Source organism: Notothenia rossii, assembly GCF_949606895.1.
Source record: "Notothenia rossii genome assembly, chromosome: 8".
Lineage (NCBI taxonomy): Eukaryota > Metazoa > Chordata > Actinopteri > Perciformes > Nototheniidae > Notothenia > Notothenia rossii.
This window is the reverse complement of record NC_136906.1, coordinates 9,904,160-9,931,986: the sequence shown is the minus strand read 5'-3', so window position 1 is coordinate 9,931,986 and position 27,827 is coordinate 9,904,160. Positions and strand designations below refer to the sequence as shown.

Genomic DNA, 27,827 nt, shown 5'->3' with positions numbered 1-27,827 from the left:
CAATTGACAATGTTTGTTTGGCCTAAATATTCTATTCGATATGGTTTCCTGTATATTTCCACGGGATCCACATGCTTACATACATGTTTTTGGACTATTATCTCTGTTTAGCATGTGTCTTGTTTTATTCTTAATAGTGTTAATCTTGGCACAACTTCTGAAATATACTCAACCACACACACTGCTTCCTATTGCTCTGTCATGTCAAACAAATATTAATTACACAGAAATTAGCATTTTTTTAAGCCTAGTTTTTAATATTTGTTTATTTGCATTTTTATCGTGCACCAATACACCAAGGCAAATACCTTACAAACCTGCTTGACAATAACCCTGATGCAGGACAGTCAGCTGTGCTCCTCCTGCTCCATCACTGCCATTCCTCCTCCAGTCACTAGGGAGAGACTGTGGACTGGGGAAGCTGCTGCTGTCAGTCAGAGGGTCCCACAGCAGGCTGAGAGGAGTCTGCACCGCCATCCGCACACCGGCCTGCGGGACGCTCTCTCCGAGTCCGCCCGGGATGGAGAAAGACGAAGCGGACCCATCCCGCCAGAGGAACGGGGCGGTGGGCGTGCTGTACGGGGAGTTCACGGACCCGCTCGACGACAGGGTCCGGTACTCGGTGAGCCTCACGGAGAGCGTCCTCACCGTGCAGAGGATCTGCTCCTCACCCGGCCGGAGCAAGGTGCTGTTTAACTTGACAGACTGTGTGGGCTGCCGGGCGTACAGAGGGCCGGACAGCGCGGATGTCGGCGCCTACTTTGCTGCCTATTTCTACCCGTTCAAGAGGCGCTGGATGAGCGCCGGAGTGGCCCGGCAGAGAGTGGAGCAGGGCTTTCGGGTGGCACTGGTCCAGGACCCGCTCGCTAACCTCCAGGAGGCGGAGAGGTGGGCTCGGGCCATCAGAGATGCCTCCGTGCTGCAGGCTCCCCGGAGAGAAGGTGAGCACTGTGGGGACCGTGGGTCAGTGAGAAGCGTGGAGATTAACATCAACTTTATATTACAAATAACGATAAGCCTAGGTGTTACAACAGGTAAATGGGTATTATTATGATGTTAAGATGATTATAGGTTCAAATCAAAGGTTTTATGACACAGCACAGCACATGCACAGCACAACACATATCAGAAGCTTATGGGAGTACGAGCAACAGTCTTGCTGCCTGAGGGATAAATCCCTGAATTGTATGAAACACCATCAACTTGGTCACAGTGGTATCCTATGACTATTCTGTAGGTTATCATATTACTTTTTTTTACAAAAGTCTTAAAAAGTGAGCCAAAATGCAACCACAGCTCAGCTTTCTATTGCAAACAGGTTTGTCAGGAAGGATGTGCCCATTCCATATGCTCTCAATAACCTGCTCTACCTGCCGTGAAAGGTGATCCACCTGCCAGCAGCCCTATAGCTGCATGCCTTTATTGAACAGCCCATGAGAGGGGTGATGGTGGATGTGGAGCATGCTTTGAACACACACACTCACAAAACTGATCACTTAAACAGTTAGATTTTCCACTGATCCTGTCAGCAGAGAGTGTAGTTGTGCTCAGGCTTAATTATTCCCGCTCAGTTATTTCCCATTGAGGGTTTCTTTGTTGACGGGTGGAGAAATCGCATCAAAACAAAGCCTGTTTTTCATCCTGCTTTTTCAAGCAGCTACGTCTAATTAGGTCTCAACATGTCTCGCTCTGTTATAACATGCAGACTTTCCTCAGGTTCTTTTGTCTTCCAGTCTCATTAGCGACTCCGTGCTCCATCCTGGTTATACAATGTGACCGTAATGAACATGAATACCATATGAGAAGTGTTTATGCAGCTAATTACCCCTATCAGTCATTTGGGAGGAGGTGGTGGTGATGATACTTGCTGATGATGATGGAACAAAGCTGTTTCTGTCCAAAAAATTGTTTATCATTTGGGAGCAAACTCAGAATGTCGAGTTATATCATATCATTTTGACTCATATAGAAATATTTAACAGTTTAAATATAAAGCAGGCACGCTCTCCTGGGCATTTTCAAAGAGGGAAGCAGATATTTGACTTGACAGTGACTAATTTGGAATGTTGGTTTCAGAAGACGGAGTAGGAAGGAATAAGCCTCGAGCTGTACAAACATGTGAATACAGAGAGCTCCTGTGTGGAGAGGAACACCACCTTCCTCTGGTCTGCAGCCAGCACTAGTTTGGGTTTCATCCCTTTATGCCATGCAGGCAGATGGTAACCTAAGAAGTATCTGGCGACACCCCCTTCCCTCTGTCCATGTCCTCTCACTGGACTCATCAAAGAGCTCCAGCCTGGGAGGTTTTCAAATCGCACATATAATGAACCAGCTCATAGATCTAACAGAGCTCTAACATGTCCTCTCATCTTTTTTTGTGTGCCTCTTTTGAACACAGCGTCTCAGCGATGATGAGATCATATTATTATTTGATAAGCCTCTTTCAGTACACCACATCCAGGCCAGCCAATAATACAGTATTTAACGGAGAATGATATGTGATTTAAATAAGTAATGTTTTGGTAATCTGCCTTGTTGGGGAGGATAAATGAAGGTCAGTAGGATTCACTAATCCCCTATTTGCCCGATAAGTTAATTGCGTGTCATCTCATCTGGTACTGCAGATGGAAAGGTTGGATTAAAAGTGTAGTTGCAGCGCAAGATTGGAATTTTGTCTGGGAGGTATCACTGTGGTGCCCCGAGTATAAAGTGAGTGAACATGGAGTCTAACATGTAATTGTAACTCTATTTATTTATTCTGGTTGGGTTTGGTTGATTCCAACAATACTCTCACTGGGTTTTTGACTCTCACGGCAGGTTCATTGGAATGAATGAGCTGTTAATAATTAAGTGCATATGATATAGTACCGCACTCGCTAATGGTCTGCTACAGTAGCCCCTGCTTAGAGGATCCACAGAGAGTTTGCATGCAAAGGAAGGAGATGAGGGATACTCACTTTGACTTTCTTCTCCTAGTGGCTGCACGCTAAAAACGAATTCAGGCGACCTTTCACCTCCACTTAATTAAATGTATGGTTGCAAGATAAAAATGTGAGTTAATTGATTTTGATAAACATTTTAAGTTGCAAACATTAATTTATAAGTTGTGATGACGTAATAATGTTGCTAATTACATCAACTTAATATTGTGTGTAATTTGAACTCTGATTTCTGCGATTTCAGGTTGTAGTAAGTAATGCAATTGGCTTGATAACTTAATTGTTCTACACCTTGAGTTAAGGATTTCAAGTCCACTCCCACTTAACATGCCTGGACAAGTTCAGACAGTTAAGACACATAGAAATACTATACAAAGGACATTTTAAGGTGAGTGTCATCTGTTGTCATTCAAATACAGATAGCCTCGTAGTTGCACATATGCAAATTGCTGTTTGACCAAAATTAGCAGCCTTTGAGCTGTGAATAGTTCTGTGAGAGGGTACAAAGTAGTAGAGGCTACTGTGAGAGCAAAAATACTTTGGTTACTATTGTGATATCTCTTTTTATTAAAAATTAATCTCGGTGAAGCAGATCAAGGACATGCTTCTTGAGGTAGGATCGTTATTTAGAGTTGTCATTGAAATGCATGTTGTTGGCAGTCACCCATTCAGAATATATTAATTTAGGTAATTTCTCTTCTTTTCCTTTTTCAAAAATAGCACAATACAATTGAAGTACACAGAGAACTATAGCCATCCGCTGCCTTGTCGTGTACCTTGGAGAAAAGGAAGAGGACGTTTTCAAGGAGTTTAGCGACGTAATTAAAAATCTTGAAATAAAATAAAATCCATGGGCACAGTGTAAAAAAACACAGGACAAAAGCACTGCTCTCTGTCAGTTACATTTTGAAGCATATTGCACTTTTGGCCACACCCCAATCAATAATATCTTAGCAACGTTCAGCATGGATAGGTGTTGACAGCAATGGCATGCAAAGGATTGTGTAACATTTGAAAAGTGGCTTCTGCTCTTCACTTAACCAGTTCACATATTGTGTGGAACCTGCAAAAAAGATGAGAAGATACACTAAAACTTGCACGGTTGTGATTGACCAAATCTGTCCACATGCGTTTAAACACTAGGCAAAGTACTCAAAACCACCTCTGTGTGTCTTCAGGACCACATTGCCATGATGACACACACATGCAGACTCAATAGGTGAAAACAATACCAGCGTTGCTTTAGCAGCTGGTAATAATGGCTCTGAATTCGCGAAGAGTGACAGTTTAAAAAGTATGCAATTACTTAATTCATTATCTCTTATGCGCTGACCTATTATTTAATGTGCTTCAAAAGGACATGAATATCGCCATCATCAGTGACCGGTCCACCCCAGGATCTGACCATACGATGGCCACAGTGGCGAGCCGTCAGGGCCCTAAAATATTCTAAAAAATAATATTTAAAAACATTACAAAAAATTATATATATTTTTTTTAATATATTTTTTTAGTTATATTTTTCATTAGTTTTACCAAAATAACTTGATTTAATTGTATTTAAAATAACCTTTCCAAAGAAATAAATCCTTCGAATCTGCCTATTCAGTTTATGTTGGAATGTGAAGGGTTAAATGAAAGATACTCGTCTCTGCGAGTTACTGTGAAGAGAGGAGCTGTTGGACGTCCAGGCGATCCAGCTATGAATTCACAGAGGTAACTGAACGAGAGAGTAATATCCAATGACAGTACAATTGACCAATCATATCTTCCCTCTAAATGGGTGGGTGTTATTATCGCGGACTTTATGACAAGTTCCGCCCGCTGTGAAACTTTTCTTGTTTCCATAGCAACAACAACTTCCTGTCAACAGCGTTAACTCGCCTTCAAAATAAAAAGCGTGCCAAATTACACTTAATACAACTGCAACGAAAGTAACAAACACAATGAAATATCCTTTTCAATTTCAAAGAACACAAATAGGGTTATTTACAGGTGTTGTTTTGTGTGGTAGAGGATCGCTTTCATTGATGCGTTTTGCACCCCTGGTCGTTGTTTTGATATTCCGCTGAAGTATACGCTGTGACGTAATAACTCGAGGGAAGGGGTGGGGGTCAGAGGGCCTAGGTATAAAACTCACGGCTCGCCACTGGATGGCAACCATCGTGGTCGAGGGAAACAAATGAATGAGCAAGCATTCTGCGTTAAATGTGTTCATACTGTTTGAAATAATGACTGTCGGCAGTGTAAACATCTTTGTTACATATTTTGCTAAATTGATGTGTGTGATCTGCAGATTGGTGGCCATTGAAAGTTTGTTACTGTAGTTTTACAAAAACTTTACAGATTTTACATATTAGGCACCGGTTTTAAATATGCAGGGCCTCTAACTTCGTTGTGATGGCAGCATTTATTTACTGTGTCCCCATTTCCCATGGTAATATGGCTAATGTGTTTATTTATTATTTGTGGGGCAATTTAAATTTGTGTTCATCTTTTTTTTCAAGATTGAAATGAAGCTCAGCCCAAGTTCTTTCAGGGAGACTGGGTGTATATACATTCACTCCACAGCTGCATATAATCAGCTCATCACAGGCGTTCTCTTTAACCTATTACATTTCACCTGATTCTCCAGCAGCCAATCAACGTGCTGTAGCCAAACTATAAAATGGTTCTCCTCTCTCCTGCAGTCAGCTGTGATTTCAGGTGTTCATGCAACTTATCATATGGCATGTGTCAATAAATGTTCAAACAAAATGAATTCTCTCCTGATCGAAACATCATGTGTTGAAATAAACAACTGCAGCTCAAAATAAAAAGTGAATTGCCTAATAGTTTTGTTGAGGAATCAATTAATTTCTTTCTTTAAAGGCAAAAACATGAAAAAGCTAAGAAAAAAAACGATTGAATACAATATATTTGGAGCAACTTAATTTATAAATGGTTGTCAACTTAAAAACGTGTGTTCACAATGATGGTAATTAAGTACATACAACTTAAAATTCCTTTTAAATCATACAGTAAAACAAGTTGGAGCAACTTAATTTTTGGAGTAATCAACTTAAAATCTTGTATCCCAAATGAGGGTAATTAAGTACATACAACTTACAATTCCTTTTAAATCATGTGGTAAAACTAGTCGGAACAACTTAATCTTTTGAGTAATCAACTTCAAATATTGTGTTTATGCTACCAATTATTAAGTAAGTGGTAATTAAAAACACCTCTGATTGTAGAGGAAAAGCCTTCTCCCCTAACTCAAATAACTTTGTTGCTTTAAGACAATCTCATTAGAAGTTGTCTTAACTCAATAAACATCGATGCAAACTGTTGTGTTGATTTTCTTTGTTGAGTCAAGGCATTTGTTTTTAGAGTGTGCCTTCATTGCTACTGTTTCCTTTTCTGCTTTTCAAACAGCTGCTAGCAAGCCAGTTAGAGATTTGAAGGTCCCATGCTTCCAAATATTTATAAAAGTTCTCAAATGAAGAGGAATCAGTCATTCAAATCAATGTAAAGGACTGTTTCCTTTGGTCGTCTTTAAGGTCTCCTGATGGTTGTGGTTGTATTCCAGAATTTATCCAGTTTTAAGACACATTTTTACAATACTGTTTTTTTTAGATCTTGGACATTTTTAACATATATTTAAACCAGATTTAGTATTGAGTCATTGGATGTCTGGATCTTAGGTTACCATAGAATAAGTAAAGAGAAAAAAAGTTTGCAAATATTTGTGATAACTTTGCTTGAAGCCCTCCGGGTCAACTGTCATCCACAAAGCTGTGTTAGAGAAGCAACACATTTTATCAGTGCTTGGTATCACTAATATCTGATACCGGTTAAAAACGTCCTGAACGATGAACCCTAAAGGAATCCTAACTGACGGGATTTTGACTGCAGTGGCAGAAATCTTGGCAATAACCCCATGATGCCATTATAGATTGAAGATTGTAAATTGCATTGTAGATTATCTTGATTTCTCACAAACTTGTTGGTCTGGCCCCAGCGCACCCTTGATGTGAAAATTGAAAATTCTTACAAAGTATTCCACTGGCTAGCGACAACAGCAGCCGCAGGGTCAGGTGTGTGTCGGTCAGTGTGGGATCTGTCCTCCCTGAGGCTGAGCTGAAGCAGCCGCAGCCTCCTCAATGAAGGAGACAAGAGCAAGAGCTAAAAATGCATCACCGACCGCATGACCTCTAACCCCGCCCGACATCTCTGCCCCTCCGGAGCCTTCGTCTCCTGCTCTGTGACACACGGCTGAGATGGCCTGTCAACACCCCCCTCCCCCTCCCTTCTTCCCCCCGCCTGCCCGCAGTCTGGTGATGCCTCAGTGGGCAGCTGTGTTTAAATCTCTTCCCCTGCTCTCTGGCAAAACTTTCACCCAACCTTGGAATGCGGCTTGTTTGCGGACACGTCAGTCTGGTTTGGATACGGTGCTACTTCTGCAGCTTCCACTGAATAGCTCACATATTTGTTGAATGGTTTCACGCTTCAACAGCTCCCACCTGTTCTTCTTCATGAGATGCTGAAGGAGCACTGCATATTTATTTAGAACTTTTGAACAGCATGGTGATTTGTGCCACTTTCTGGCACAGAGATGAGAGGTCTTCATATCAGCTCCGCACTTGTCAACCCTGTCACATTCAGGCTGCCTGTGTGTGTGTCTGGCTGTATCTGTAAAATACTCACACTTCAGTGGAAGTTTGCTTGCCGGTGTGACTGTCAGGAACTGCCGCAGGTATCTCATTTCACATCACGGACACATTTCACATTCACCCACATACCCTGCTTCCATCTTCCTGTCACACACAAACAGGCACTGCACAGGAGGAATGTCTGGGGAAAACACATTTTTGGAGACGTGAATTGGGAGCACCACATAACAATAATGTTTAATCAGTTTACTGTTGAGCTGCCTTGATTTTGGGAGTTTTATTTCGTTGTAAAGTCAAAGACAGATTGTTTACACCGGTGGCTTCCAGACCCAGGGTTTTTATGACAAGTTCAGCTAAAGAGGGACTTTTATGATTTATACTTTTCCGGTTTGGTTTCCTTCTTATATTCATCTATGCATCAGGCAAGTCTGAAGGTAATACTCATGTAACAATGGGAAGACTCGACTTTATAGTACTTTTGCTTAATGGTATCTAGACTGCCATTTGATTACACAAAAACACAATCGTAAGTATGTATTGCTTGTATGAATGCATTTAAAACTTTTTTTTTTACAGTAGGTTACATACATTTATGGACCAGTAGTTGATGTAGTTGGCCATTATATTTCTGTCGATGAATGACTCAATCAATACTCTTAATGGAGTAGTTATTTTAGCTTTGCTTTACATTATTTAAATACCGTAGGAATGTAAAACCACGTCTTGAATTGTGATTATGGTTCTTCTTTACAATAAAAAGACCAAGGATCAATTAGAAATCCCACCTTTTTTAGGCTATTTAATAAATCCCCTTGAAGCACAGGGGATTTTAGAGCAACCCATGGGTCTGAATATGTAGCATGATAATCCAAATGAATTGCCATTTTTCTTTACTCCCTCATTCATAATTCTGTTTGAATCATCAGAGTTTAGTGCTTTGAGTCAGAGACCTGGAGCCATGCACGGTATTGAAGGACAAATACAAAATATTAAACTGGCCTTATTGAGGATATGCTATGCAGCTCAGCACACTTGAGTGCTAAACCTGTTTTCTAAAGGTCTTTTACCGTCAAAAGCCAGTTTCCACTATATTCTGGAAGTGCAGAGAGGACTCTTTGTGTCTGAAAGCTGCATTGTGCTCTGATACAAAACCCTGTGTTAGTGAATGGAGGCAGAGTTTGGCATGTGCCTGTGTGTTTTCACACTCCCTCCTCACCCTTCCTGGCTGGTTTACACTTTTTCTTTGGAATATATTTTTGTACCTCTGCCGAGTCCCATCATCACGGGCCAAATTAGGTGGAGGGTGGTGAAAGCAGCATCAGTGCAGTGAAGGTCACAGGACTGGAAATGGATGCAAAGAAAGATATACAGATGCTAATGAGTCACAACTAGGCGTCTGAATCCATCTTAATTTATTTACATGATATATTACATGATATATTTTGTGCTTCTGGTAATTGTGTCATCCTTATACCAAAGTCAGCATCACCCACGTACAGCCAAAGAAGTCTGGAGGAAATGAATACTTATACATTTCTGTCCTCCACACATTGCATTTTTTGTCCTCTGACTCATCTTATATGGTGTCAGTGAGTCTGTGTCTGCTTTAAAGGGCATCAGCGGAAAAATCCAGCTCTGGGCAAAGCTTCTCTCCAAATGTATTTTAAAAAGCTGCAAACCATTTAAGTGGCAGCCAGTGTCACAGTTAAGTGGCTTAACCTGATCCTCCCACTTAAAAACTGATTTAAAAAGAATGGGAACTTTATCTAAGTTAATCAAATAACTCAATACTCTATAAAGAAGTAATTTAATTGCTATTAATGCATACGATACTTTGATAGGCCATTCTTTTTATTATATTTAGCAGGTGATGTCCAACCACTACACAATGGCTTATACAATAAATAATATGCCTCTCTCCCCCCCTCACTTCAACGCGATATAACATTTGGAGAAATACTTTTATGAGCTATCTTCTGAGAGTTTAATACGAACAGCTCTCTTATGTGTATGGTACAGTAGCTACAGCTAGCATCTGATTGTCTTAGCTTATCATAAAGAGCAGAAACAGCTAGCCTAACTCTGTCTATCATTTGTTTTGTCCTTACAAAAACCAATGCGCAAAAACAACAATTTGCTAGTTCATTGGGGTTGTGGGTTAGGCTTATTCTTGACCAAGACCAGTAACTTCCTGGAGTCTCAGCTGTTTGGCTTTTAGTTTAGGCGAACCTGTTATTAGTGAGCTCTAGATGGATTGTATTGCCTTGATGTTGCCAAGCTAGTTTTTTTCGTGTTACGTTTCTTATTGCTAAGCTAAGCTATAGCCTATAGCAACATGTCAAACTATTGATTTAACGGTAGTGCAAGTGACTTCCCATCTCCATGTTTCTTTCTTAACATCTTTGATTTACTTTTCTTATTTGTAATATGTCAATTGACCAAGTTGCGCTTCTCGAGCTAGATGCTACATTACCCCAGTGCTTCAAAGTATAGTCACTCCGTTAGCTACTCAGCTAGCAACAGTAGGATTCTCTCATGGGGGGGGGGGGGATTGATAATATGTCACAGATTTGCTATTAATAATGGTTTGAAAGGCACCTGTATGTCCTCTCCTTAAAGGAAGCAGCAAGTCACATTAACATTAAGCATCTGAATGCTGTCCCAGCCTCTGACTTTAGTGTTTCCTGCTCTTTCATTTCCCTCAGGGACAAGGCATTCTTTTGAATATTTGATCATGCATAAAAGACCTCCTCTTGTCTTCTTGCTTCATTTCTTCCAAGGCCTTTGCTCACTTCTCTCTCTTGCTCAGGTGCGGTGTATGCGGAGGTGCGTCGGCCCTGCAGAGTCATGATTCTGGTGAATCCTCACAGCGGCCGGGGCCAGGCTCTGCAGCTCTTCACCGGCCACGTGCAGGGCATGCTGACCGAGGCCGCTGTTCCCTACACGCTCGTCATCACAGGTCAGTAGTGTTCACACCCATGCAGATCTTTATTGTTCATGTATTTAACCCGCGCTTTTATCAAAGTCACCCTGCCATGACAAAGGGATTAAACCTTTAACCCACGCTAAGAGCTCACACACACACCCCCCAGGTGAAAAGCGCAAACATTTCAGTGAATACTTTATGGCAATTTTTTTTCTGAAACTCTATACTGAAAGTGAGAAAAAATAAGCATTGTTTTGTAAAATATGCTTCATTTGAATAGATCTCCAGAAAATAAATCGGCAAGTTCCTGTTTCATTTTGTTGACATATTAGAGTCAAATGTTATATTAATAAGACTATTAATGATATGAACAAACCACTGTCTACAAATCCTCAACATTTAGATAAGAATCAAACTGGAAAGTTTTGATCAATGTAAGTGCTACTAAAGTGGAGATTTTTTCGCTCAACAGCCATTACAAATATGTATTGTAAGAGTCGATACACAAATGCTATCTGTTGGTGAATTTAGAAGAGACATACAGACCCAAATAGACTATAGTGAATCAAACAGCAAAAGTGTATCTCACATGATTTGTCCCCTTATCTAAAAAAAATACTTTATGAATGCAAATAGCCCATAATCTCAAACTTGACTTGTCCTTAAACTAACCTTCATTTTAGGAAGCAATTTCACTCTCTGCAGTTATGATGCATTATTTGTGTCATACATTCACAAGCCACATCTGCAGGCACCCGAGCTCTGATGCACATCCAATCTCCATCTCAGTCGCCCCAGCTGCTCCACATTCTGTGTGAAATGCTGGGGGTTCTTTGTGACGTTAAACAGGGTGTCGGTTAAGGTCGTCAGAGATGCTGAACTTAAACTGACCCCCCCTGAATACTAAGGATCAGAAACAAAGAAAAACAAAACAATGCTCAGCTTCATTTTCATGCCCCTTTTACTCCAACCCCAGGATTTGACAGGTTAGAATTCGCTCACCCAGTGTTAGTTTGGCAGAGCATGAGCTGAATATCTGATATTTACCAAAGAGAGATTAAATATGACAGCCAAAAATAGGGAGAATCTGCGTTTGTTTATTCGACAAATTGAGTGCTGATGCGTATGCAGGCTCTTGTGCCGACTCCTGGGACTTAAAGAAAGGTCAGCAGCTGGATGGTGATGAAAAAAAGGCGGAGTAATTACTGACGTTGACTTAGGGCGAGCAGAGCCCTAAGGAGGGGGGGGGAATATGGGTCGCTGAGGGCCTTCAGTGTTCAGATACCGTAGCCTGTGAGGAGCGACCATGAGTGGATTAACTGGCACAACCCATTCATCCTGCACGCAGCTCCTTGATGAATGTATCACACAGCGTTTGCCCGAGGAAGGACACGTTCCAGTGGAGGCGTCTCTTGTGTCAACATGTACCTTTTACATAGTGTATGAAGCATCCAGAGCACCAAGCAGCTTCTTTACCCTGAATAACCTGAGAGGGAGCCGGTAGAGATGGAGGGAAATGGTAGATTGGACTGAAACTTACCTGAGATTTCTAGTCTTCACTAACAGTATGTCTCGGCTTAACGAGAGTGTAACTATCAGCCATAGTCTTTGCAGCTTAAAGAAGAATCAACAGTGGATATGACAATTGGATTACATGAAAACCAGGGCTGTGGAGTAACTAGTGACACGCAACGGTATTGCGTAATTAAATAAATAAATGTAGTCTGTTACAGTTACTGAGAAAAAAGGAAATCACAGACAAAAAAACAATCATTCTGTTGCTTAATATATTTTTGCCTTCTTTTTGACACGCAGGTCAGCAAGGACCAATCTGAGTGCAAAAGCATTAAGGAGCTTTATCTATGTTCTCTTTTTACATCCATTGTCTCTACGCTCAGACACGCGTCGTTCATTTGACAGTATGCCATAACAATTTGAGTGTTGTTTTTCATTGGTTAGTTTGTTTGATTTGCGCCGCCTTTTGTCTGTCATGCCTGCAACCACCTGGCCAAGCCTTATGTGGAGGAAGAGGGCTGTAACATGAATTGACATTACTTTGACACAGGGTAACTAGCAATCTAAATCCTATTCCATTTCAAAAGTTATCTCCCCAACCACATATGTTGATGTCTTATTGTTTTGTCAAGCACTTTGTGACATTGTCTGTGAAAAGCGCTTTATAAATAAACTTGACTTACTTACAAGCGGCCCCTGTCTTTAGGGTTTAGTCTGAGGTGTGTGTTTGTCTGTGAACCCTTGAATAAGGAAGTAGCTGGGAAACAAAGCATCAACCCAAGCAGGTTAAAAGGGCTGAGTCAGCTGAGCCGTGCAGTTACTCCCTAACTGCCTCTGTCTGTCAACACAGCGCTGCCTCGCTGCCTCCAGCCTCCACACAGCAAACAAACAGCAGCAACAGAGGCCCGGGAGAGTGTAAAGGGGGGAGACAGGTAGAGGTTGAGCAAAGTGAGAGGAAAGGAGAGGGAAGTTGTTTTTATTTCTGTCCTGTACTCGATCGATACCTGAGCTAGAGCGGAAAAATATATCCTTAGTGATGGCAGTGCGTCGATACTTCTTTGCTGTCTGCCTTCCTGTCTCTGTCTTTCACTCTCTTTAAAGCTGACTTCCTCTACAAACACACACACACACACACACACACACACACACACACACACACACACACACACACACACACACACACACACACACACACACACACACACACACACACACACACACACACACACACACACACTCTGGGGAGTCTCGGTTGGTAGGACTGTAGACTTTAATGCTGGCAGGATGAGCCCCTGCAGGGACCCTCTCAAGAACGCCGCCAATAAATCTAGGCTGAACAAATAGCTCAGTTCTCCGCCGGCGCATTAACAAACACTCACATGCACGAACACACACGCAAACACACCGAACACATGCATCCAGTCAATGCACACACGGTATTTGTCAGTCCCAGATGTTTGCAGGGCGGCTCAGCTGCCTCTGAGCTGTTGAGTAGCCGCTGGTTGGGATAATGTGATGTGTTTGGCCTTATGCGGGGAAATGGAATCTCTTTTCCGCCTAATCTCCCTGATACCACCCCAGAGGCCGGCGATGAAGGCAGCTCGCCTCTTTCTCTGCCATTGCCCTTGTTTTTATTGTGATGGTTTGTCTGACACATACTTGTTTGTCCTCTCTCTTGCACTTGTTTCTTTCCTCAGAGCACCAGAACCATGCGCGGGAGCTGGTGAGGAAGGCCGACCTGTCGCAGTGTGACGCTCTGGTTATCATGTCTGGAGACGGGCTGCTGTTTGAGGTGCTTTGACTCTATACCTAGACTTATGCGATATGATAATCAATATAGAAGATGTAAAATGCCAGGATTGAAACACATGAAAAAAATAAGATGTGAAATACAAGACATCTTTATCTTTATTCATGTAATTATTTTCATTTACATATGACATTCGATTAATTTATTGTTGGATTGATAAAGTCTATACACGCTAGACAATACAATATAGCTAACAGTTTAGCATTATACCTGCACAGCTTTTTCATCTGTATTTGTACATTTTCTGGTAATTATTATTACTTAGCATTTTTAGAACCCTTGTTGTATTTTTTTGTAATAATTATACACCATGGTCTGAGAGAGATTGTTATTCAATATTTCATGTAGAGATTGCAGAAGTAGATTTGTTCTTCTTTTTTTGGCTTGTTTTCTATTTGTGCATTTCAAACCTGACAGTAAATCAATCAAATACAGAGGACAATCATATGAGCTCTCTTAGCCGTATTTTTTTTTCAGAATAGGCTTAGATTTTTTATTTATTTATACTATGACAAAATAGCTCAGTGTCTAGGATTCCAGCACCTGTAATCTCTGCCATCTCTTAATAATATTATGTTTTAAGTCTTAAATTCATTCTAATGATGGCTTATGATTCTTTTACTGTTGACGTACAATATCTTTAGTGATGATAATGTCATTGAGTTTTCTCATAACTCAATGACATTAGGAATTCATCATTCTTGAGTCCAGATGGTTCCCATTCATTATTTTACTTGACACAAAACAACTGTAGCTCTCAAAGAAACACATTTAATCGTAACCTCTTATCACACACAGACACTACTTTCCATTAGGCTCATGATCTGTTTCTGTTTGTTCTTGTTCATCCAGGTGATAAATGGCCTGATGGAGCGGGAGGACTGGCAGGAGGCCATCCAGACCCCTCTGGGTATTCTGCCAGGTGGCTCCGGAAACGCCCTGGCTGCCTCTGTCCACCACTACTCACAGTGAGTCAGTCCGTTAATGGGTCATTTAAATGCACGGACCAAGAGTGCAGGAGAACAACCACACTCTGCCTTGAAAAAAGAACGATTTATCTCCTTTCGCTGTAATTATGCCAGAGGCTGACTGGGCACATCAATTCTCAGGAGGGAGGAGAGACAGCGGAGCAAAAACTGGAACTGCTTCGCTGTGGTCATTCCAGGCCGCTGATAACTCTCAAAGGAATGATGTAATGGGTTTAAAAACGTCCACATTATGAGCGATTATATTCCAGAATACAGCGGTGGAACCAGTTGTGGTCCAGGTTTTCATCTCCATCTGCTGGTTGGCAGTGGGCACAACCTCAATTAAATAAACTATATACAGTATCTATCACCTTGAGGTGTTTACTTGTGCTGCCCTACAGGGTGCAGGTGTGGGCAGAATTGAAAGATTACTGTGGTCATGTGTCCCAATTATTGTCACAGAAATAGTTACTGAGAACTAGTTGGGTACTATTTACTTTTGAACCAATATCATTAGCCAACAGTTTCTCCAAGGTACCGAAAATGTGTAACAGACATAACTTGAAAAAGTACTCGGCAAATCCAACTAATAATTTGGTCGGTACCCACAAAAGTTTGGTTCCCAACCCCAGTGATTGCACATTTGCATGATGTTTGGTTCTGCCAATATAAGACCCCATCGGCTATCTGTCTGACAATGATAAGCGTCTGATAATATCTTTATGGAATTGGTGTGGCAATCCGATATTTGGGACAATATTTCCTTTTCTATGCGCTGTTTGTTGATTACAGTCCACTTAGCATATTAAGATATGAGAATGGAGTTGGAGTTGAGAGACAAAGTCTAGGATGGGATCCGAAATATCCAGGTTCAAGCTCTTTTTAAGCTTATTATATGCTAAATTCTCGTTCGAATATAGGCGATGGACTTTTAGATTGCATTTAGGCCAATGCGTTCCACACTTTCCAATCCACCAAAGTCTACTCAAACTTGATTGGACAATACTTCTAAAATCCCTTTGACTGAAAATTCTGCAATTCTGCAAAAACAATTTATAGTGATTACGGTCTTACGGATTGTTTCTAACTCTTGATGTTTGTAACCATCTCTCAGGTCGCCTCCAGCTTGGAACGAGGAGCTTCTGCTGAGCTGTGGCTTCATGCTGTGCAAAGGTCTCATTGGCTCCATGGACCTGGTGTCGATCCACCTGGCCTCTAGACAGCGCCTCTTCTCCTTCCTGTCCCTGGCGTGGGGTTTCGTGGCCGACGTCGACATCGAGAGCGAGAAGTACCGCCACGTCGGAGCCATTCGCTTCCTGATGGGCACCCTGGTGCGTCTGGCCTCCCTCAGAGTCTACCAGGGCCGGTTGGCGTATCTTCCAGTTAAAGAGGCGCCAACACTTCCAAAAGGGAGCATCAAGTCTAACCAGCCTCCCTCCACCCCTCAGCATCAGTCGCTCTGCTCCTCCCTTCCCTGCCGACTCATCCCCAACACCTCTCCGAACCAAAACTCTCGACACAATCACAACAGCACAAATTCCAACCACAACACCCTCACCAACTCCTCCAACAACGCTATCACCACCAAGAGACCGGAGACTCAGAGCGACGGAAAGACCAGAGCACCGGAGGACTCTCTTCTCCCCGGGCTCGATCAGCCGATACCAGACAGCTGGACGGTCGTCAAAGAGGAGGACTTTGTCTTGGTGCTGGCTATTTACCAGTCCCACCTGGCCGAGGATCTGTGGACAGCGCCGGGGGCGATGGCAGACGACGGGGTGATTCATCTGTTCTACGTGACAGCAGGAATCTCCCGTCCAGCCCTCTTGCGGCTGTTCCTCGCCATGGAGAAGGGCGGCCACTTGGCGTGCGGCTGCCCCCACCTGGTGTATGAGAAGGTGAAGGCCCTGCGGCTGGAGCCCATCTCGCCACAAGGCATGATCACTGTGGACGGGGAGATGGTGGAGTACGGGCCAGTTCAGGCTCAAATCCACCCAGGACTGGCCAAATTCATTTGTGGATGAACTGGGATTATCTTGATCTTTTTCTGCCTGTAGAGCTTTTTAGTCTGGCCTTTTATACTCAGTGCCAATTCCTCTCTGTATGCTGTGTTTTCAGAAGTGCCAAAGACATTTGATCAGCCTCTGGAAATTCCTCTATTTTTCTACAGAAGTAACTCGTCCTATTTTTATGAACCCCCTCTTGTCCCCTCTTTTTGGCAATGTTTGATTCAGGGTCAAAGCCATGTATGGTTATTCTGGCTGCTGGCTGGTCCCAGCTTAGACAAACGGTTAGAGATTGTGTGAGTGTTCATCACCAATGGAGATCTTTATGTATGTTTGTGTGCACTCATGTGTGTGTATGTGTGAGATTGTGCATGAGGAGCTTTAGCACATAGCGGCGCAGGGGCAGAGGAGTATATTGTGCACTGCTGTCGGTCCTCATAAGCATTGAACATGTGAAGAGAAGCACATTTCCCCGTCCTGGGAGGCTCGCGGAGTAGCCACGCCCCCTGTTCCACTGTGCTACCCCAGGCCGACAATCTCCCTCCTGGGCAAACCGCTCTGACAGCCCCCCCCCCCCCTCTTCCACCACCACCGTTAGCCTGGTCAAGCGGAGCTTTCTTACTAAGGAGATATTATAAATCCCCTAGGGATTTGATGTTGAAAAATCTTTAATCTTTGCATAGCTTATATTACTCAAACAATCGCAAAACCAGTCACACACACACGATATAAGAAGGTGGAGCAGAAAAAAACATGACCAGCTGTGGTTACAACTCCACTCCCTGTCCTGTGCGCTCCTGCTTCATCTGCAACCATCATCAAACTGCCTCCACTCGCACATAAACACACACTTTCTTTCCCCCATCCCCCCTCCTCCTACTGTATGTAGTGTACAGCTCCTCACATACACACACTCATGCACACACATTCCCTTGCATCTCTGCAGCACTTAGCGAGGGGGAGGGGCATGGTCTGCAACTGTGCATAATGATCCCCTCTCCTCTTGCCGTCTTAAGATTGTACGCTCCCTCCCTCCTTTGGTTAATGAGCCATCAGCACCTAATGTGCCCTTAATAGCGAGCTTTACATCTGCAGAAGCGTGCAAAATAAGAGTTTCTAATAACACGAAAACTTTAAACTGAGTTTTAGCGTTTCACACTTACTGGACCGGTTGAGTAAAGTAGACAGAGCAGGGTTTCACACCGGGTCTCTCAGCGTTGCATATTGAGAGACATCAGATTTATGTGAGCTGGACGGAGTGAAGTGCGCTGCTTCACTGTGTGGCCTTTTTCTCTGGTTTGCTGGTGGTGAACATTATCATCAGTTTCTCCCTATACCCTCACACACTAGTTTATTTCAGGTCACTACATCCCCACCCACAGGTATGGTGCAGCTATCATCACTTTCAGAGAGGGAGCTATCGTTCCTGACCTTAAAAACAAATCCTGTTCTTCTGTTAAGAAAGGAATATCAGCAAGGTTAAGGAGACATTATGAATGCTGATACATAACAACAAAATCACCTCTCATGTTGAAGGTGAAAAATAAAATGTTGACGGGCAAATGGGGTTCAAATAAATGCTTATTACCAGCTTTTAAAGGTTTAGATGGTAGAAGGTTTTACACTGTCATCCTGAGTGCAATACAGTCAATGCTATAAGCTGAGTGTACATTATTTTCCTGCTGATTCTTTCTGGAGCTTGTGAAATAGTGTCCGCAAGAAGAAGCGTAAATGCTTACATTTCTTCACATCATAAATTCAGAGAGAACCTTCCTTGTTTAGGGACTGTATGAAAATGATTTTGTTGCCTGTCAGGGCTGGACAAAACAAACATTTTTATTAAATGCCACATGACTAAAGTATGATTGAAATAGCATTTTAATTAGAACTTCATGTAAAAAGATAGTTGAGTGATATTAACAAACTGAATTATGCACATTCAGTTCTTGCAGCAATAGATCCTAATTTGTGTCCCACGACAAGGCTTCAGCTGCAAACAGGTGCAAGCCGGCGTTAGACACCAAGCAGGTAAAGACGAAGTGAAAAAAGAAGATTCCGCAAACTGATCTCTTGACTCCTTCAAAAACGAAACTTTTTGTCAATATAAAAAAAAAAGAACTAAAGCAAATCCTACATTTTTCGTGTCGTGGAAAGCAAAATTTGGATGAATCCAGTTTATTTTATAAATGAATTGCCCAGCCCTGCAATACATTCTTACTGTTATTCTCCTGCTGGTAAAGTTAGAAACTATTCAAATCTGCTGAGATAATGTAAAATCAATTACTAATAAACAGAAGTCAAACCAAGTAATTGTTTAACAAGTAAATCGTAAGTCCCAAATCCTAATTATTTGAGCTTAAAATACGAAACCGGTCAAAACAAGACATTATATTTGTGATTACTTTCTACTCGATTCCACACCTCGGCTAACAACTACATATGAAGAACCATGTTATTATGCTTCCTTGTACCTGACACACCGACGCTGTAGCTACTGCAAAGATACACATTTCTTCCTCATATAACAACATCCATCATGACTCACAACGTGCACAAAAGCCTTAATTTTGTGCACTTAATTCTCTTCCCTTGATAACCCATAACATACTTGAAGTTGACCTCTACCATCTTCACTGCAGTGCCGATTTTTTGCCTATTACTTGATTTTACATTCTGAGACATTATCATATACTACTGTGTGAGGCATAGCTTCAACTCATGTCCAACATACTGTACCTCCTACCATTACTGTATCCTCAGCAAAGTGATCCAGGTGCTTTGAATGCATTTTCATGTTCTCATTCATGAACTCGCAGCTGCCCACGTGCACAGTTCATTACTAAATGTATGAAGTACATCTCATATGGGTAGGGATTAGCTATGCAAATGCCTTGTCATGGCTGCAGATATCTGGAGTTAGGGCGTCCTCTGCTGGACCGCTCATAAATTCACAATTGTATCTTATGTTGTACAATGCAATCGACTGTTTCTTGCTTCTTATATTTACAGTCATTAATGGATTAGATTTACTTAGCTCAGCCATAGGAGACATTGAATTCTTCTTACAAATGTTCAATCATGGAATCCGACATCCAGCTTATTGTAATGAAGAGAAATGGACTTGATACTTGCATAGAAACACTGCTGCAAATATAAACAACAATGCTACATCTCAGAAAAAACACTACTGTTAACTTATGCTACTATACTGTTAAATTGTTATTTACTGCTTTAATGTAACCGCATTTTTTTTTTTTATCACAACTGTTAATACTTGTCTTTGTCATTACTGTCATGCCATTTTATGAACGAGTTAAGAAGGTTGCGTCAAAGACCTGAACCCATGAGGTTTTTATGGTACTGAATATGAAATGCTTTCTGTACTCTATGTTTAACTAAAAAACTGCTGAGTACTTAATCTAAAGACTGAACATGACCGAAAGGTGATGAATGTTTTCTGTTAATGAGGTGATATAAACTGGGTTTTATTGCAGTAGATAAGGTGATCCAAGTGGAAGGATTTCATGTTTTATTCTGTCCTTGTTAGTTGAAGAAAATGTCCGCCAGGTATTTGCAGCTTTCTACTTTGAAGTAAATAGGGAAACAAAGTTCTCTAAAGAGTGCCTTAACCATTACCCAAGACAGCAGATAGGTGGTGCACAGAAAACAAAAACCAAGGGAAACATATTTTAAAAAATAAATCATTTAGCACATGATCTTCCTTATTATAGGCAGGATTCTGTATGATATGTAAAGCTTTCTGTAAAAGAGTCGACTGGTTTTAACAAGGTTGTTATTACATATTTGTAACTGGCTGTTGACGTCCAGGTAGTATTCATCTTTTATTTTGTTGTAATTCTTTGTTCATTGACTTCTTTTTTTAAAAGACCAATACAAATATTCATATGAAAAATGTGCTTCTTTGTGTGCTGATTATAATCAAGGTGTTTCAAATAGGAGTTACATCTGAGTGTTGGCAGTGGATTTTCACATTTGGGAAATAAAAACGTTGTCCAGGGTTGTCGTACTCCCACCAAAACCACACTGGTGTTTGCTGTCCCCCCCCTGTAGTTTGTGCACACAAAATCATTTTTCTCTGGGCTCAGCAGGTGAAAAACTAAAGAGGGGCTTCCACATGTGGCAGACCAGGTGTTGGTGCTGCCAGATTTGGCTATACTATAACTTTGTCCAAGATAGTCACACTGTCACCAAAATCCCACCAGTGTTGGTTGTTTCCATCTTACATGAGAAGGATTTCCATCTCCGGCAGAGCAGATTTCCTATTCTGAGGATAATTTAGGGGGAATGCTGTTAACAGCTTTTCCAACTATCTGTTCTTCTACGCACACAATTCTTTATTCTTATTATTCCGCCCGTTATTTTGCCGGTCTTCTTCTCTCGCATTTAACATCGCAGAAACTCCGTTCAAACATCAAAATGTTCAGCTCGGTCGGAAAATCGATTGCTATTACTTTTATCATTCATAACTTTCATAATTCCAGAGATACATCCCATAATTCATCACATTTTGAACCATTGAAGTCAATGGAGAAATTCTTCACACTTCAATAAATCTTCATGCTACATCAACTGCTAACTGTTCATTCATACTTTCACTCAGAAACCTCATTCCAACTTTAAAATGTTACAAATCTTTCTGACATTATTCGTGTTACACAACTTTAATTCTGATTCTTACTTTTAGAGATATTAAACATTGTTCAGACCTTGGTAAAGAGGCTTTCTTCAGATTTAAATAGTGTGTGATGTCACAGCTAGAGTGTAGGAAATCTTGAAATTTGCCTTCATATATTTTTTTTAAAGTGCCATAATTCCCAAACCCTACATTCCTGGGACATCATTTTTCATGACAAACGTAGGAAAACATCTCATAGCTTGAAAAATGACAAATAATTCAGCAAATAATTATTAAACAAAATGCCTCTTGAGGGCATGAAGTGACAAAAACTTTCAACATGTCTCCATTAAAGCCCATTGTAATTTCAGGCTGATATTTCCTCACAGCAGCAGCCGCACACCTGTAGTTAATCTGCCAAAAAGGCCACATTATTGACCCGAAAGAACACAAAAAGCACACTTCAGATACTCAAGGTCCTTGAGATGCTTCACGCTTTTCACCGATATCTGTTACGGTTCTTCAACAAAACGTTCACATGTAACAGGTTTATCTCTCATTCAGAACAATGGAAACCTTTGATCTCTGGACACCTCGTTAGCTCAAATATAAACACCTGTGTCATGGAACACGATGATGTCATAACTCCAACTGACATGACTTCAGATAATGGTTAATTGTTCTACCCTCAACACCTCTACGTCAATTATGGGGTGTCATCATATGCCGTTTCCATGGAAGATCAAGAGGGCGATCAATCAATCAATCAATGTTTATTTATATAGCCCAATATCACAAATGTTAAATTTGTCTCAGTGGACTTCACAGTTTGTACAGAATATCAGTATGACAATACGACACCCTCTGTCCTTAGACCCTTACATCGTACAAGGAAAAAGTTCCGGAGAAAACCCACAGTTTAAAGGGAAAAAACATGGAGAAACCTCAGGGAGAGCAACAGAGGAGAGATCCCTCTCCCAGGACGGACAGACGTGCAATAGATGCCGTGTAAATTGAAAAGATAATACATTTGCAACATAGGTAGTCCAAATGTTTGGAAATGCATGTGTGTATAATAGGAAGATGAATCCACGAGGATATCCATCCAGGACTTATGATCCAGGACCACAGCCACGACTCAAGATCCAGGGCTCGCGATCCAGGACACAGGACCGCAGCAACAGGATCATCCATGACTCTGGATCCCGGCGTATATAGACACCAAAAAAAAAGAAATTTGGGGAAGCTGGGTTAATCTGAACATGAGAGTACACAGGTATAGACAGAGAGAAGGAAGAAGTAAGATGTCCCCCGACAAACTAAGCCTATATCAGCAAAACTAGGGGCTGAATCTAATCAGCCCTAACTATAACCTTTATCAAAAAGGAAGGTCTTAAGCGCACTCTTAAAAACGGATAGGGTGTCTGCCGCCCGAACACAAACTGGAAGCTGATTCCACAAATCCTGGCTCCCATTGTACTTTTAGAGACTCTAGGAACAACCAACAACCCTGCCTTCTTGTAACGCAATGCCCTAATAGGACAGTAGGGTATAATGAGTTCTTTAAGGTAAGATGGCGCCTGGCCATTAAGGGCTTTGTAGACGAGAAAAATAATTTTAAATTCTATCCTGTGTTCTATAGGGAGCCAGTGTAAGGCAGCCAGAAAAGAAGTTATGTGGTCCCTTTTCCGAAATCTGGTTCAAGAGGATCAAGAGGAGAGAGAGAGAGGGTGATCAATAGAAGAGAGAGAGGCTGATCAAGAGAAGAGAGAGAGGGTGATAGAAGATTGAGAGGGTGATCAAGAGAAGAGAGAGAGGGTGATCAAGAGAAGAGAGAGAGGGTGATAGAAGAGCGAGAGGGTGATCAAGAGAAGAGAAAGAGGGCAATCAAGAGAAGAGAGAGAGGGCGATCAAGAGAAGAGAGAGAAGAGAGAGAATCAAACTAAAGTGGAGACATGGCAGAAACCCTACAGTGAATTGTTCTCCTGTGAGAGGGCGATCAAGAGAAGAGAGAGAGGGAGATCAAGAGGAGAAAGAGGGCGATCAAGAGAAGAGAAAGAGGTTGATGAAGAGAAGAGAGAGAGGGCGATCAAGAGAAGAGAGAGAGGGCGACCAAGAGAAGAGAATGAGGGCGATAGAAGAGTGAGAGGGCGATCAAGAGAAGAGAGAGAGGGCGATCAAGAGAAGAGAGAGAGGGTGATAGAAGAGTGAGAGGGTGATCAAGAGAAGAGAGATAGGGCGATCAAGAGAAGAGAGAGCGGGTGATAGAAGAGTGAGAGGGTTATCAAGATAAGAGAGAGAGGGCGAGCAAGAGAAAAGGCGATAGAAGATTGAGAGGGTGATCAAGAGAAGAGAGACGGCGATCAAGAGAAGAGAGAGAGTAATGTAACCTCCTAATTTAATTTATAACTCCTATGAAAATGTTGAAAAAGTGCTCAAACTTCACATGTGTGCTAACAATCCAGCCGTTAAGACATATACGGGACAGTTTTGAGATTTCTTCAAATGCCGTTGCCACGGCAACACAATGCTCGCCATGAAACACGGTTTTCTCATAACTTCAGTGAAAAATCGGCCCAAAACTTCACAGGTTTGGTAATGATGCAGCCATCAATGCATCTAAACGTTTTATGGGGTTTCATCAAATGCCGTTGCCATGGCGACAGAACACTCGCCATGAAACACGATGTCGCTGTAAGTCCAATCTACAGTTCAATCGTCCCCCAATCTTCACTTGTATATCACCGGTCCATGCCTCAACAGCTCTACGCCAAATCTGAGATCTCACCAAATGCCGTTTCCATGGAAATGCATCCCTAGCCATAAAAGACGATGTCGCTATAACTCCTATGAAAATGTTCAAAAAGTGCTCAAACTTCACATGTGTGCTAACAGTCCAGCCGTGAAGACATCTACGTGAGAGTTTTCAGATTACTTCAAATGCCGTTGCCATGGCAACACAATGCTCACCATGAAACACGGTTTTCTCATAACTTCAGTGAAAATGCTCCAAACGGCCCAAAACTTCATAGGTTTGGTAACGATGCAGCCATCAACTCATCTAAGCGTATTATGGGATGCCATCAAATACCGTTGGCATGACGACAGATCATTCGCCATCAAGTTTGTTCAAAAGTTTGCAGTTCAAATATTCTGCTGCTTTTCCAAGCCTTTTTACTTTCTTTTCTTCTCTCATCACACATTCAAGCCCACAGTGTTCATGTATCATTTCAATCTAAATTCTTCACTTTCTTCTTAAAAATTACATTTCAGCATAGCAATTCAGCATCAGCTTTTCAGCATAAAGCATTCCCACTAGCAATTTCTTCAGGAATTGCATTCTCTAGTTAAGACTTGTATTTGTAGTTAAGTCCTTTCTCTGTTTCTGTTGTACTATCTGAATAAAATTACACTTTTTCCCTGGCAATGAGAAAAATCCCTGCTTTTAGAAGTTCAAGTGTTTTAAAGTATTTCAACTATGCAGGAACACAAAATAAAGAAGAGTATTTACCCTAACCCAAATTGTCGAAATTTGTACTATATTCTCCATTGATTACAATAGGTTTGTAAAAGCTAATTACAACACTAAGACCAATAATACATTTGTATTGTTCTTAATATTAGTTTTCATCATTGTCATCTTGGCCACAGGATCCAGTTTAAGTGTTTACTCATTGTTTTTAAATCATTGCAGGGACTGGCACCACACTACCTGTCTGGGTTGTTTCACCGGCATGCTCCACAGACCCCGCGCCAATAAACACGGTTTTTCTTTTTTATAAAAATGTAAAGAATATATATAATTTATTTTATTTTAAATAAACTATGAACTTTAGTGCTACGATGTATGTGCGTGTGGGTAGTGTTGCCGTAGAAAATTCAGCTGTAGCGCCCCCCCCCTACATGTTTGAGCACGTCAAGCTACCCCACAGCACCCCCAAAAGAACATCTCTGGCGCCGCCACTGGCCGCGGCACATGGCGGTTTTGTGTGCCTACCCATGAAAATCATATGTCACAGAAAAAAAACAGAGGTGACAGGGCTTTCGCTGTTGCAGCTCCCAGTACATATCCGGGCTGCTCAGTCTATTGAACTTTATAAATCTCAGCTAAAATGAGCCCTAACAGTTCCTTAGCAGGTCAGACTGGACCAAAAGTGGGCACCGAGCCGGTTCTGAGGAGTAACTTTATGTATCAGACTCACAGCATAGCATTCAGACCTTAGTAACGTCTTAAGAGAAACTGATAAATAAAAAAATAAAAAGTTTTAATTTTGTTATATTTAATAAAGTAATAAAGAAAGTCAATACACAAGTGAAATCAGAGCAGCTTCATCATTTTCCAGCTCCCTGGTGTTGGAGGTGAGGCGCGGGGCTGCCCTCTTCCGGTTGTCTTTGGAGACTCTGACAGCTTCTTTGCTGGCCTTCAGCTGCAGGTCTGATGTACCAGCCTGGAAGGTGAAGGACGGTTTGTGATCCATTCTTCTGAAATCACATCAAAAACAGTTCAATCAAATCAAGTTTTATTTATATAGCACATTTTTAAAACGATTTTTGGTCAAGCCAAAGTGCTGTACATGCAATAAAAACACATTATTACAATAGCAAACAGCAAAAATAAAAATCACACACTCAGCTCTGACTCAGTTAGAAGCTAGCAGTCAAGTACATGTCAAGTACTTCACAAGTACAGCAGTTAGTTAGCACAAAGCCTCTCTTTGGAGAAGAAGGACCTTTGAATTCAGGTGTTAAAGCAGCCAGAGAGAAACACATAGTGCACAGGATGAAATAAACAGGGATGATAAGAATAACAAGTAAATAACAGAATATGAAATAAGAAAAAACATGTAGCAACAGTCTGAATAGAAATAAGAAAAATAACATGAGTAAACGCTGGTTCTGATTTAAAAGATAATGCTAGCCAACACTTTTCCATCAGCTCAACATCAACCTCAGAGGTCTGACCTTAAATGAATGATACTTAATACATTATAATAATAATAATAATAATAATAATAATAATAATAATAATAATAATAATAATAATAATAATAATATTCGCCCTATGGTAGCCTTCATATAGATGTTAACTTTAGTAGGCTACACTACCACATAGTAAATACGAATTACATTTAAAGTTATTACAGTACTTCATTAAATAGCCAAGTGTCTATGACCGTTAACCCTCCGTGTACACATCTGTGAGCGTTAACTTCATGAACATTTACGTTAGTGCAAAGTAAAAAAGCATAACGTGTTTTGCACCTAGCAAAGTGCAGGAGAAATGCATGTTGTTTCCGTAGGTCTACTGTTAAGACTGTAAATGGCGGATTGGCAACTTTTAATCACGAATGGTGCAAATAAATGTTAACTTCATAGACGTTAGCGCATAGCAATAAGCATTTAATGAAAAGTATTTACGGATTTAAACCGCCGGAAAGCTCCGGTGTGTTTCTGGTTTAGCGGCAACTTGTTACCAATGCTATGCGCGAGCGTTACAAGAAGACAATACACTGGCATTCATCTATATTACATTATAACGGACTGTCTTGTTAAGAGTAATAGCAGAGGACAACAACCACATTGGCATTCATCTGTTATATTAAATTATAACGGACTGTCTTGTTAAAATTAATAGCGGAGTTGATGTTACCTTTTCAAAAGCCCGTCAGTTATGATGGCTGTTCATTTACAGTGAACACACTCCCCGCTGAATGAGACGTCATCCAATCGGAGTACTATAACTAAGTGAGACGACCAATGGGTGGACACAAGATGAAAACGAGAATGCCTTAGAAATGAACGGGAGGGGCGGGACTCTAAGTGAGACTAAGTGAGGCTGAGCAGGCCCAATTATCCTCGCCCCCTAACTAATGAACTAATAATGTCTCAGTTAGATTGTCTCAGTTAGATTGTCTCCTCTGATTGGATGACGTGTTAATTAGCGGGCGTGCGTCTTAACTGTCAATTCATTAGTGTTGCAGGGATGACGTATTTTATCCGGTAAGTAAGCTGCTGGTTCCCTGGACAAAAAAGCAATTTCTCCATAGGATTTTCGAAAATAGCTCGAAATAAGGTCTGTGGAAAACTAACCTGTTTGATAAATGCACGTTTTGTTCAACCGGATAATGTCCACATGTCTACCCCACTTTTATAATTTTCGAATCATGAATCTAATCGCCAGAGGCAAAATGCTAACGTTATGCTATAAACGAACAACAGCCGAGTACAGCAGGGCAGGCACCAGCTTTTGAAAAGGAAGATACCTTTTGCTATTACACTTAACAAGACAGTCAGTTATAATTTAATACAACGGTTGTCTTCATAGCCGTGGGAACATGTTTCAAATGGGGGGTGCTGTGGGGATGACACCAG

At 41.3% G+C, this 27,827-nt stretch overlaps 1 protein-coding gene and 1 long non-coding RNA gene across 2 annotated transcripts; one reads left to right on the top strand and one right to left on the bottom strand.

Moving 5' to 3' along the window:
* Window positions 1-520: 520 nt before the first annotated feature.
* sphk1 (sphingosine kinase 1) lies at window positions 521-20,837 on the top strand (the record flags this gene model as incomplete). Its single annotated transcript, XM_079646446.1, has 5 exons — window positions 521-941; window positions 10,404-10,553; window positions 13,733-13,827; window positions 14,698-14,813; window positions 15,928-20,837. The coding sequence occupies 5 exons, from the start codon at window positions 521-523 to the stop codon at window positions 16,835-16,837; spliced, it is 1,692 nt and encodes a 563-aa protein (XP_079502572.1). The 3' UTR covers window positions 16,838-20,837.
* A 4,866-nt stretch (window positions 20,838-25,703) lies between these two features.
* LOC307014005 lies at window positions 25,704-27,164 on the bottom strand. The gene is made up of 2 exons (XR_013801126.1): window positions 27,106-27,164; window positions 25,704-25,937 (listed from the first exon to the last, which is right to left on the bottom strand). It is a non-coding gene; the product is annotated as an uncharacterized lncRNA (long non-coding RNA).
* Window positions 27,165-27,827: the final 663 nt, after the last annotated feature.